General features: G+C 40.4%; 1 protein-coding gene across 2 annotated transcripts in view; it reads right to left on the bottom strand.

Moving 5' to 3' along the window:
• Positions 1-12,643, bottom strand: part of trps1 (trichorhinophalangeal syndrome I) — a 118,637-nt gene that overhangs the window by 55,653 nt on the left and 50,341 nt on the right. For both annotated transcript variants that reach the window (XM_080484248.1, XM_080484249.1), the window contains exons 4-8: positions 12,462-12,571; positions 6,162-6,762; positions 5,791-6,005; positions 5,121-5,331; positions 4,771-5,005 (exon numbers count right to left, since the gene is read on the bottom strand). In XM_080484248.1, coding sequence (XP_080340374.1) covers positions 4,771-5,005; positions 5,121-5,331; positions 5,791-6,005; positions 6,162-6,762; positions 12,462-12,571 — 1,372 coding nt within the window. The remainder of the gene's footprint in view (positions 1-4,770; positions 5,006-5,120; positions 5,332-5,790; positions 6,006-6,161; positions 6,763-12,461; positions 12,572-12,643) is intronic.

A 12,643-nucleotide genomic window follows, 5' to 3' on the forward strand; every position in this document is an offset into this window, starting at 1 on the left:
TTACAACTATAAATACATATAAATGGCTTTACGCTGTCCTTTTTTGGAGGTTCAAAGTTTAGTTTGTAATTTAAACACTTGGTAAGGTCATCCTAAAATCCAGACCGGACCATCTGGCCGGCCGGCTTTGGCAGCAGGCTGTATGTCTGACACCCCTGCCCTAGATAAATCAACTGAACGACGTGGCTCGATAAACTCCTTCCGTGCGCTTCAATAATGTTCAACACTGAATTCTGTGAAGTCCAGAAATCGCCACGCAAAGCGAAACAGTGTTTCTGGTTTAAATCCCCCTGGCAGAACTGTTTGTGCAATGCATTCTTCAAAAGCACACACTGAATTTGTTAATAAAAACCCCCCCTACAGCTTCACATTTGGTCCCATCCTTGAACGTGACCTGTTAATGAGCAACTGGCCCCGAAAAAAAGCCAGATTCTTTGATAAGTGAGAAACACAAAATCTACACACAATCACAGAAAAAAAAAAAAAAAGGTGGGAATATTTCGTACGTGACCAATTTGCATATATTAACACATGTCTGCGCAACGAAAAGCAAAACACCTCGACTAAAGGAGGTTTAGCAGCCGTTCTCATTTATCACAACGAGTCTGAAAATTCAACAACCGGGATGAGTTTTGTTTTCTGCTCTGAAAGTTACTCAAAGGTTGATCCCAGCTGGTCCTTTTTTTTTTCTCATTACACAGTGTCTTTCATTCAGGGCACCTTATAATTACATTCAGCATTTTGTTTTCTGAAACTGGCTGCTGGAATCCTTTTAGGTTTGGGGGTGATTTAAGTGGGAGTGTGAAACTTTCTGGCTTTATTTCACTTTTATTTGATTTGAGCTCCGAGATTCAGGGCTTAGATTTTGTTAAAGACGTGAGTGGACTGTTAAGTCCCCCCCCCTTCCAAACTCTGCTTTGTCACCCTGTCTCCCTCTTCTCTCCACTCCTCTCTTTCTGCCTCTGTCTTTTATTCTCCTATTCGCTCGCATTTTTTCATCTGACTATTTTTTTTCTCCCCCCCCCTCCCCACTCTTCCTTTCTGACTTGTGCCCCAACACCAGCTATTGTTCTTTCATTGTCCCTCATCTATTCGGGCCTGCGAATGAATCAAAGTTTGAAAACTTTTAAAGGACTAATTTGGGGCAACAATCATGTTAAGACGATAAGACGGAGTGAGATTCTGTGTATGTGTCTGACGAAAACACATCTCTCTCTCTCTCTCTCCCTGATCAGAAATGGAGCTCAATACTTAAATGATCAAAACCATTTCACATAACTTTTCTACAGTTTTATTGTAGCTTTATTTTTTTTAACGTTTTTGTTCGCTCAACTTTTCCACCAGTCCTCTCTCTGTCCCCCTTTTTTTTTTCCCAGCCTGACTCACAGTAGCTTTCTTTGTCATGTTCTGACTCTGTCATTACAACTCCAGCATGTGCATGTTTTGGTCTCCGTCTATGAAAACAACAAATTGACTGTGGTGTCCAGTCGGGTCATCTTGGATTCGTAGAGGCCTGCGAAGCAGCTTATGTAACCGCTTATTGCGTCTGCTACCTAGAAATAACACCGATCTCATTTAAAAAAAACAAAAAAAAACATAAAAACTCAGTTCGCCCACAATAAAACATCACAAACGATATCTTGGCCAATTGCACATGCACATTTCACCAGAGAACACACAATTTTACTTTCAGGGCTCGTATAGAAAAGAAAATGGCTCCAAATAATCACTACTTTGTAGATTTGTGGTGATCTTTAGGGAAAGCTCCTTGAGAATACAGTTTAGACTCTATAAATATCTCTTATGGGTAAATTCTTTGTCGCTTTCTAGTTCAGATATAAAAATAACTGACCATTCAGTGCCGTTTGAATTTAAAGGACACACAATAGAGGAAGATAATGCAAATAAAAAAAAAAAAAATTTAAAAAGAAAGATTAAAAAATGAAATCATACAAAAGTATTCGTAGTAAAACAAACAAGAATGAGATTAAAATATTTTTTTTCTATAAAAGCTCCCCTTTTTTTCTCTACAAAGCCTTTTGATCCCTTTCATCCTCTTCATGGCTAAAAACATAAATGCATAAAAACCTGCTATTATGTTAGTTAATATTTCTTTTTCTGCTTGTTTTCATAAATCATTCCAACAACTTCTCACCTTCTCAAAACTAAAAGAAATGTAATCCGTTTCATGATTTAAACCCTTCACAGCCCAATTTTTTTATTTGAATGTTTTTATTGGTTATTGTAAGAATGTAATATTTTCCATAAAACAATTAGGCTTTGGTGGTGATTAAAGTTGAGGACATTGGAGCCTAAACTGCCTTAGTGACTTCTATTGAAACCACTTTTTTTTTTAAATTTGACAACCATTCTGAATAAAAAGTAGTTTTATTTGACGTTTTTTACTGCACTGCACCATATCCAACTATTTTCCAATTGTAGGTCGATGTATGAAATCCTTGTATTCTAGCCAGCCATATATTAGAGCACTGTGACTGCAAGTATGTGTGTGAATAAGTGAATATTTACTGTGCAAACTATCACAACTTTGAAGAATTCACCAACAAATTGAGCACAGTATCGAACACAAGAAATATGACCATATTTGAAGCAGGAATCTCCAGGACCTCGCTCCATCTCGACACTGAACACCTCCTGTGTAAATGTGTCATTTTGAGAATCAGCTGGATCACGGCGGGAGTGAAAGAAGGTTAAAAGAGGACGCCACGTGTTGAATTCTCACTGTGGCACGTCTCGAAGGGCTGTGGCATTATGCCTTTGGGTGTCAGAGTGTTACACAGCGTCTCGGCGTGAGACAGCGACCACGCGCTCGCCCCGTTCATCGCTGTCAACTGGCTGTGAGGATGGGCCGAGTCCTCCGTGTCCTTTCCGTTTTCACGCGGAGGGTCAGAGGAACTCACGGCTCCGGTGACCAGTTGCTGTCGGTTCACTCGGAGCGTGTTTTCCCCCAGACGAGTCCTGCAGCTCTCTGCCAGATGAAGGCTGCGGCACCATTCGTAAAGCCTCCTCTGCACTAAAACGCCGCTTCACTTTAGCTCCTCTCAGCCCGAGGTCCTTCTCGTTCTCTGTGCACTAATAAAATGAAGCCTCAGTCAATCTTTATCTTTGAGTGTGAAAGCAGCCGGACCCATAAGTGCACTAAAAACACATGGAACACCTGAGACACACACCAGAAGGTCCTGTTCACCCCTGAAATAATCTCTCTTCGGCCGCAAAAAGGACCAATCTGAGAATGTAGCACGACATCCAGAAATACCACTGTAATCAAAGCATCTTTCACATCTCCAAAACCTGAATCACCCCTAAAGCCATATCCTTCGACTATATATTTTATAAAGCTTTTTCTTAAACATAAAAATACATTCTTTTATCCCCAAAAACTATTGAATGTTTGTTAGTTTTGAGATAGATTGAATCTGTTGATGTAACTTGTGAAAAGAAAGCTGAACAAAAGTTGATGTATGAGATCAGTGCTGGGTTTTTTTGGGCTAGTACATTTTTGGCCACGAAGAGCAAAAAAACTTGGCAAATTTGAGTTGAGGATATGTCTTACGCAACCGAAAAACTCAAAGGCCACATTTAAAACTTATTTTTATGTTGGCCACCAGATTTTCATAGATTAGTGACCGCGACCTGATTGTTACCATGACGACAGACGGTAACACAAATCGGCAACGGCCGCCAACAGGAACTGAGCTAATATGCATCTGGAAAACATACTCCATGTAGATGTCAGAGAGGTTCAGGGCAGCTCATCAGGCTTTCTGTTATATCATTTCCTTTTATGTAGCCTATAGATATGTGATGTTCGTCTTCAAATACCTACAGATAGCATTTCATTAGATCTGTGCACGGTCTGATTTTTTTTCTTTTTAATGAATGGGCTATTGCTGAAAATTTGTGTGCTCAGTCAACATTTCCTGGATAATTGAGTGTAAAAAAGAGAATTACAGGGGGTTTGAAACAGAGCGAAGACAATACTTAATCATCTTCCTGTCTTGAGAAGGATCTTTTTTAGACATTTGCTTTTAGTCACAATCAGTCAGACTAAGTGGAATATTGACAACGCCAGTCACATCTATGCAATCGTCTGACGCAACGACACAATTTGGCTTTATAAAACTAAACTGAATTTAAATTCCGTCCTTTAGTGACCATATTCAGTAACTTTCACATTTCGTCAAAATCTAAGATTATAGCACAAACAGAAACAAAGCAATATATGTCAGTGAGTGCGAGTTTGGGTACTTTGTTGTTAGTTGTTTTAACGAGCTATACAATGGGACACGGTAGTGTAAAACATGCAGGTAGAACCTCTTACATACAACCATTGAGAAATATTGGCCAGTTTTACACTTTTTGATGAATTAATAATGTAAAAATATATGTTAGTGTGTTTACATCCCTACATCTTACTGAAGATTTGAAGAAGCCTATTTGAAGATATGAGGGCAACAAGTATTAAAACACTTTAAAGGAAAGAAAAAGTGTTTAATCCATGCTTTCAGGTAACAGACCATATTTAGCAGCGACCACATCAGTGTGTGTTTCTTCCAAACACACACTGATGAGTGAAAGAAGACAGGAGGAAACACGGGAGGTGTTTTAAACACTGAAATGGGTGGTTATGGAGTCACAGAATTCAATATCCTCAACAAATGTGATGGAAAAGTTCAATTCCGATGTGTTAAAGTGAGTGCTAAAGGGAACATTTCAAGATCACATTCATTTGTCAAATCCATTCCTCACCTGTAGTGTCTGAAAATTTCTTCTTCCACCTCTGTGATGAAGTGACATTTTGTGCACGAGTACTCCCTCTCTCCTCCTCTGCTTCCCTCCTTGTCTCCCCCGACTTCCTCCTCAGCCTTGACGTGCGGGGAACCCCCTTTCAGGTTGATCAGGGTGTGGCAGCTTTCATAGTGTTGCAGCAGCACGTCAATGTCGGTGGTGGCGAATGCACACTGGTCACATAAGTGGGTGACGCCTGCGATCAGGAAAGGAGGGAAGGCAATCAGAGGAAAGTTGGGAGTTCAGTTAAGACGTGTAAAGACGAGCGAAACGTGCGTCGCGGTCGTCTTGAAGCTGTCTGCTCTCGCTACCTTGCGCGACGACAGGATGGGCGGGGTTAGAGGGGTGGAAGGTCGAACCAGAGATCACAGCAGGGTCACATCTTGGATTGGGAGAAGCCACGCTGGGCGAGGTGGTGGTCGCAGGCTTTGAACCGATGGCGTCCTGCTGTTTGGTGGACTGAGGAAACTTTGAACAGCATTTTGGACAGGTGGACTTCCGACAGGCAAATGGGTGGGACACCTATTGAGACAAGTTAAACAAGCATTGGTTTTTTGTGGAAATGAGGAACCTATTTAATGAATTTCAATCCCTTCTCCTTGGTATATTCCTCATTTAGATGCCGTGATGTGATGTGTCTTTGCAACTCAAATAGAGAAGGTGGAGGTCAGTACAAATGTGCAGTAGTAACTGAATGATTCCAACCTCAATTTTGAATGTTAAGCATGCTTTTTACATTTTTAACAGCTGCAATGGAACTGTTAAGCAGCTGGCACTGAGGAGGGTAGAGGAGTGTGCGTGGGCCGATTGGGGGAAGCTGGGGGAATTTTAACTAGGCAGGAAATTGGAATGATTAACTTTAAACTTGTTCATAATATTACAATTTTATCTTCTGGCTCGTGCAAAACAACTAATTCTGTTTTCTTGTAATTGCCAAGCAAACAACAAACAGAAAAGATTTTAATATCATATTCTCCTCACCTCCCCGAGGTGTTTCTGTGGCTGACACAGCCCCTGTGGACAGTACATGCAGTGCTGAATGCAGCAGCGGTGGATGGAGTGGTTATGCTGGTAGTGCAGCAGGAGCGGTGCCACTACGATCACGTCCGCGCTGTGGGCCATCGAGTAACGGAAGTCGCACAACTGGCAGTTGTAGCTGGTCACGACTGCCTCAGAATCACTGCTATTCGGGTCTCCTGGAAGCAAAAAAAGTCAGGGAGAAAAACACAAGTGTAATGGTGTTAATAACAATAACTGATATTTTACATTATTGGGCAGCATATTAAAAAAAAAAAAAGAAAGAAAAACGTGTTTAAAGCAAACAGGTGCCATGTTTCTGGCTTTTTCGTTACCCTGGCTGGTGTTGGATGATGATTGATCTTTGCGGCTTTTGGATGCCATGTGGTCTCTCTCTCCTCCGTCTTTCCGTCCGCCTCTTTCTCTGTCAATCCCCGACGGGTTGGAGTTGTTGGGGCTCAGGGTGCCGCCCGCGCTCATCCTGTGTTTCTGTTCATAGTGCTCTAAAAGCTTGGCTGAACCCCCGGACCACTCGCAGCTCCAGCTGCAGAACTTACACCAATAATACGCCTGCACGGCCCCTCGAACCGCCTCCCCCGTCCAGCCCGATGACTCCGAACACGCCCTGACCGGGATGAAGAACCCGACTAAGGAATCGTCTTCCGCCCTGACCGCCACCCGCTCTGCGCCGTCCATCATCTGACCCCTCCCCTTCGAGTGGCCGTCGTGAGTTGGCAGGTTAGTGGAGGCCAGCAAGGGCGTGTTCGGTGGCGTTTTGACTTTGTTCGGATGGGAGGACAGGAAATGCTGTTCGAGTTCCGAGGAGTTGCTGCCCATGTATGTGAAGTTGCAGAACTTGCAGCGAAAGTACTTAGTGTTTCCCTGGCAGTCCGAGGTCTTCCGGCCGATTCCAATGAGAGTGCCACCCAACGTCACCTGTGGGCCAGACAAACAGAGGAAAACAGGAAAAACTTACTCCAGCTCAACATATAATTACATTTTTCATGAACCGTTTGTAGAGGATTACTCTCTTTTTGTAAAAGCTTCAACTTCAGCTGATTGTTTTTTTTATCATTCTGTTTAGTTCTGACAGATATTACTCGTACCTGCCATTTTACCTCGCTTCAAATCATCACAGTCAAATGAGATTTGATCAGTGGTGTTAAGAAATTTAAACAACTTCGAGACACTCTCTGCAAAACCAAAAAGACAAAGCTTTTCGAACATCAGGTTAACAGTAAGTGATCGATCGACATATCAAAAAAATGGCCACTTCGTAAATAAATGTGTATTTTGTAACCTTTTAAAGACTAACTGTATGATTTGATCCTGTGTTAAAAAGTATCTGACACACAATAGTAAGTTAGAACTTTACAACGATTTAGAGGTGATATGGCAGATACTTTCATTCGCTTGTACTTTTTAAAATAAATAAAAGATGAAAAAACTGTATTGTTTTTATATGTATTTGTTACAACTTCTTGAAGTGCAATTCTGATCAAAAATTTTTATATTTTTTAATTAAACAATCAAACATGTCAATCTTTTCTTTTAAGCACAAATTACATCAACTTACTTTACACATTTTAATTAGATATATCATCACATATTTTTGATGTTTTTTGTTGAAGTTGTGCATTTAGTGTGGAATACTTCAAATTAAAACAAAAACTTTAAAACTATCTGGATCAAATCTCTGACCGAAATCACAGCGATCTATTCTAGGACTGAGCTTTTTCTCTGTTTATTTCCCTCGACAAAGAAATGGAATTTCCACCCTCGGTCATAACTAAACATATTTGCAATCTAGTAATTAGCCGTACTGTGGCCGGTATACCCTCAAGTTCCAAAGTTTTACGTATAAGAAATCCGATATATACCAAAGCTGCTATTTCTACTTCTCACACAGACAGTATACTTTTAGGGACACGTGATGAGAGCCTTCAATCATGCAACTGTGCTGGAAAATGATGCCGCGGCTACTCAAACGCACGATGAACATAATCCATGTACGCAACTGCAGACAATTAAAAGGCTGCCCTAACTCTAACTAACCGACCAACAACAGATATGCTGGGCGGCAGTGTAGCATTCAGTGTTTGAGGCCAAGACTTTGCATTGCCGAGCAGGCAACCTGAAACCTGTCTGTTTTTTATTAAGTTATCCCCCAGACTGTAGGTGATTACTGTGCGCTGCCGGCTATTCTGGTGAGCCGGCAATCTGGCAAGCCTTACAGTGACATTAGACTCGCCACTCTACAATAAGGATTTGTCTTTTTACACATCTGTGGTTTGATGCCGACTGCAGGCCGTCTGGTAATGGAGGTTTGGCAGGCGCATAATGTAGCAGGTAGGCATGTGTTTTAGGAGAGAAAGGTGTACATTTCCACGCCGGTTTTTCCATACAGGAACGCGTTTAGCTTGATTCTTTTAACGGTACACTTTGTTCCCATTTAAAATCTTACTTCGAGATGAGGTTTTTAGGGCCACGGTGGAGAAGTGGTTGGCGCGCTCGTCTCACATCAACAATTTAAAAATCATGTTCGAGGTAATTGGTGACTCTAAAATGCCTGTTGGGGTGAACGTGTGCCCGTCTGTGGCTTCTGATGAAAGAATTAATAGTTTCACCCTCCACTTATTTAGTTTTGTCATGATATTTTATTTCTAGCAGTTAAAATGACAAAAATGAAGCTTTTAAAGGCCGTAATTATAGGACCAATTTGATTGAAATAAATTTATTTGACAGAAATTGTCCAAATCCAAAAGCTATTAATGAGTGAATATGCATCTCAACCTAATCGGCACGAATATATTTAGAAGCGAAAATTACTGTGTGTGTGATCTCGCGACTGCAATCCTGCAATCATCACATCCCACAGACCCTGCCCCGGCAATTAGCAGAGAGCCAAACATCAAGTCACTTTACGGAGCCGGATGGACCGAAAGACATGCCGCAGAGCCTGAAGGGCAGAGAGGAAAGAAAATAAGGCGAAGGGAAAACAGGACTTAGTTGAGTAAAAAGAAAAAAAAAAAATTTGTGTGAGGAACAGAGGTGGGGAGCAGACGGAGAGGCAGAAAGATGGATGAAAAGAAAATTGAGAAGCTGTAGGGAAAAAAAATGGATCAGATAGATTAAGAAGGAGTGAGTAAAGAGCAGCGGCGGAGCAGAGGAGAAAGTGAAGGGGAGACAAAGACGTATGATGAGAGAGACAAATGGAGAACAGAGGGAGGAAAAGAAAGTTAAATATGTCTGACAGCTGTTTCATTACACTGCCTAACAGCCGATTATAACTACTGGTTCTGTGTCTGCCTCTTTCACTACCTTCTCTCCTTTCCTCCTCCACCTCTCTCTCTCTCCTTTTTTTTCTCCCATCATTCTCCTCCCAGGTTTTTTTTTTATTTTTATTTTTTTTGAGGATCTCATTGGTTGACGGAGCATCTCGTCTTAGCAAATGACAACATGGAATTTTCCAAACGTGGGCGGGAGAGAGAAAAAGTGAGTGAGGGATGGCGAGAATAGAGACCCCTTTCATTCGTTTTCTTTTTTTTCTTTTTCTTTTTTTTATACTTTCACTTTTTCTTCATAATGACGACTTAAGCCCACTGGATTTTCTATTTCTGACTCGGAATATGTGCCTGTGTGTGTGTGTGTGTGTGTGTGTGTGTGTTTCTGAGTCCATTACGTGACTTACTGCCATTACAGACCGCTGGTTTAAATGAAACTCTGACGATTCCGCGCAGATGCAAGCGTACGTGAACACGTGCACACACACGCACGTTTATTAAATCATCTCATTTAAAGCTTTCATAAAAAAACATCAGTGCTACTGCTCATGCATACACAAAGTCCTAAACCTTGACCCAAAGCTGGTGCTGTTTAACTACAGAAATAGACAATTAGGTCTTTAATAAGGTATATAATAGCTTAAATTATAAAAGCATATGCTTAAAAAAAAAAAAAAAAAGGAAAAAAAAAGACAATAACATTTTTTAGAAGATAATTTCAATAATTTGTGAAACTACTGGAAAGTTTTCTAATCATCATAATATCAGCAGTATACTGATTTTCAGAAAGAGGACAAACACGTCCAAACGAGAGTGAAGAAGCCAGAAGTTGCCCAGCTGGAATTCTGTGCAGAGTTTGCATCTTCTCCCAATGCAAGTGTGGCTTTTCTACACTGATTTTCCTCCCACAGACATGTACGAGGCTACGTGGTGACTATGATTTGACGTGCTCCTGAGTGTAACCTGTCCTGTACAAAGGACAAAGCAGTGTAGAAGATGGAGGCAAAGAAAGAAAGATACGAGAAAGAAACTCGTGCATGACGATAATGAAAATTTTAAGTGCTTTATTGTTTCCTATTAACACTCTCAGTTAATCAGTGTTGACAAGAACCGTGTTGCAGGTTTGTTGTTGTGACTTGAGTTTTCAGCTGTGTGGGTTCCACTGATTAGGACCCCCTCGACATAAAAAGCAGCTGCATTAAACCGAAATCACGGAAGATGTTTGTTGTACTCAAATTGATGTGTTGATGTCGAGACGGCGCGCGCAAATTGCCGGGATGTTGTCTGATTGCAAGGTGAGATTCAGGCAATTTTAAATATGTGGTCAACAATAATGAAGTAGCAGAAATTTGTTGATTTCCAACCCAAATATTTGCCTCATTCGTATTGGTTAACTACCAGAGAAGCATTCGTTCTTCAGTAAATGGGCTTGTGATTCGTCGAGAACGAGTTTGATGCGGTCCTTACTTCACTCGAGTATTTACTTTTTCCGACAACTTTTTAATTTCACTCATCAAATCTGAGCATAAATATCTGCACTTTCCTCCACTAAAGTCCTCAAAACCGACTCGTTATTTCTTTTAGCCATGAGAGGATTGAAGTAACTGACATTAACAATCAGCACTGTTTTTGTTTCCATTTTAAAAATCCCTTCAATCAAAAGAATAGAACTTTTTAATTAAATTCAAAGTGTTTTACATGAAGACCAGAGGGATTACCTGTTTTTATCTCAAAAGTATGATACAATCATGATCTACTTCATTGTTTATAAACAGTCTGCTGTATTAATGCTATAAAATCATGGTATTAACACGCCGATATTTGCAATGTGTGTGTATAAAGCAGTTTGCCGCCAACACTGAAACCCAAAAGGTTCAAAATGCTTCAAAAGAGCATTGTGTATAAATATATATCAAGTAAAAACTTACTTTGAGTGTATTTCGGATAAAAGAAAAATGTTGATTATTCTGGCCACTGCGATCTACATATACATTTCCTTTAAGGGTGTGTGTTCGTGTGTGTCTGTGTGTGTGTGTTTCGGTCTGCATGCAGCCGGTGTTCCAGGACTCTTGGATGTGTCCCGTTCAGCATCCATCCATCTGTCAAACTTTATAACCCGCAGCAGAGTGCATGGCTGAGCCAACAGCACACACCCAGTGTTGCAAATCAGCCGCCGTTTGCTCTGCCCAATAAATGAATCCGTTCAGTTACAGGCCAAGCCTTTGGGATTTATGACAACAAGTAAGATTACAGTAAACTGCAGCCTAAATCAAAGTGTTTCGACTGTTGCATCAAAGTTTATAAAAACAGCGCTCACTTGAAACTTTTTCTCATGCATTATGTCACACTGTGTGATTTAGTCATTTAGTGAACGCCAGCAATCTTACCAACGTTAAAAAAACCATTTAAAATCAGATAGAATGAGAAATACAAAGCTCCCACGGTGGTGTCTATTCAACTTGTCCAAATAACACCTCCTTAAAAAAAATATATAAAATCAATTGGAAAAACATTTAAAAATTGCAAAAAAAAAAAAAAAAAAAGCTGAATTTGTTGTTTAAGTTTTGTTAATATCAAATTGTCTATCCATGTGAATGCTTGAGCTTAAGAGTTTAAATGTCCTGTTGGTTCTTTCTGTTGAATGTGTTAAATTCATAAATGAGGACATAATTGGATTTTTCAGCCTCGCATGCTGTCAACCTAAAGTTGTGTCTGGTGTCATAAATGTGTGTTTTATCTGTTTCTTCTGTCTTCTGATGTTTTCTTTCAGCCCATTTGACCATTTTACACTCAGAACAAAGAGGCTTTGAGCAGCGTAACACTGGTCTGACAAGGTTTAAAAATATCTGAGGATTTCCTCCGCATGTTAAAAAAAGTTCCTTGATGAAACCAAACGAGCAAACACTTATTTTAAAAAGAAAACTTTTTAGGAGAAGATGGTTTAAAAGAAAAAAAAAAAAATGAAATAGACCACAAATGAGCGCCACCAGCTGTAAAAATGCAGACTTTTTGGATGTCGTGGAAGATAACAAAAAGATGCTCTGAACCAAAGCTTTATTGCACCAGTCTTTTTTTCACCCTTCAGACCTTGCTTCCAATTAACTAAATGCCTTCTCACCACAAAATGACCCGAGCTGCTCTGTTTATTCTTAGCTTTGTTTTTTTTTTTTGTTTTTTTTTACTTTGTTAAAACTTTGCTGGGTTTGCGCCATGACTGCTTTTAGCATGCACTTAGTTCTGCCTGCATTTTGGTACCAACAAATGAACTCATTAATAGGGCTTGATTGAAAGCTTGTAAGATCTCAGAATGTTTTTGAAACCACTTCTTTGAATTCCTCGTTCAGTTCGCACCTGTACGTCATAGGTGCCATTCATCATCACGGTCCTGTGATGCTGGATGTCTGATCTGGTCTTTCCCAGCTCTTTGGCTTGGCTCCGCTGCCCTTGTCCTGCCTGTGTGTCTGAAACAAGAGGAGAGGTCAGACTGGTAGAAACAGAGAAATCAATCCGCCTGAGGCATTAATAAAGTCTGT

Source organism: Lipophrys pholis (assembly GCF_963383615.2).
Source record: "Lipophrys pholis genome assembly, chromosome: 17".
NCBI lineage: Eukaryota > Metazoa > Chordata > Actinopteri > Blenniiformes > Blenniidae > Lipophrys > Lipophrys pholis.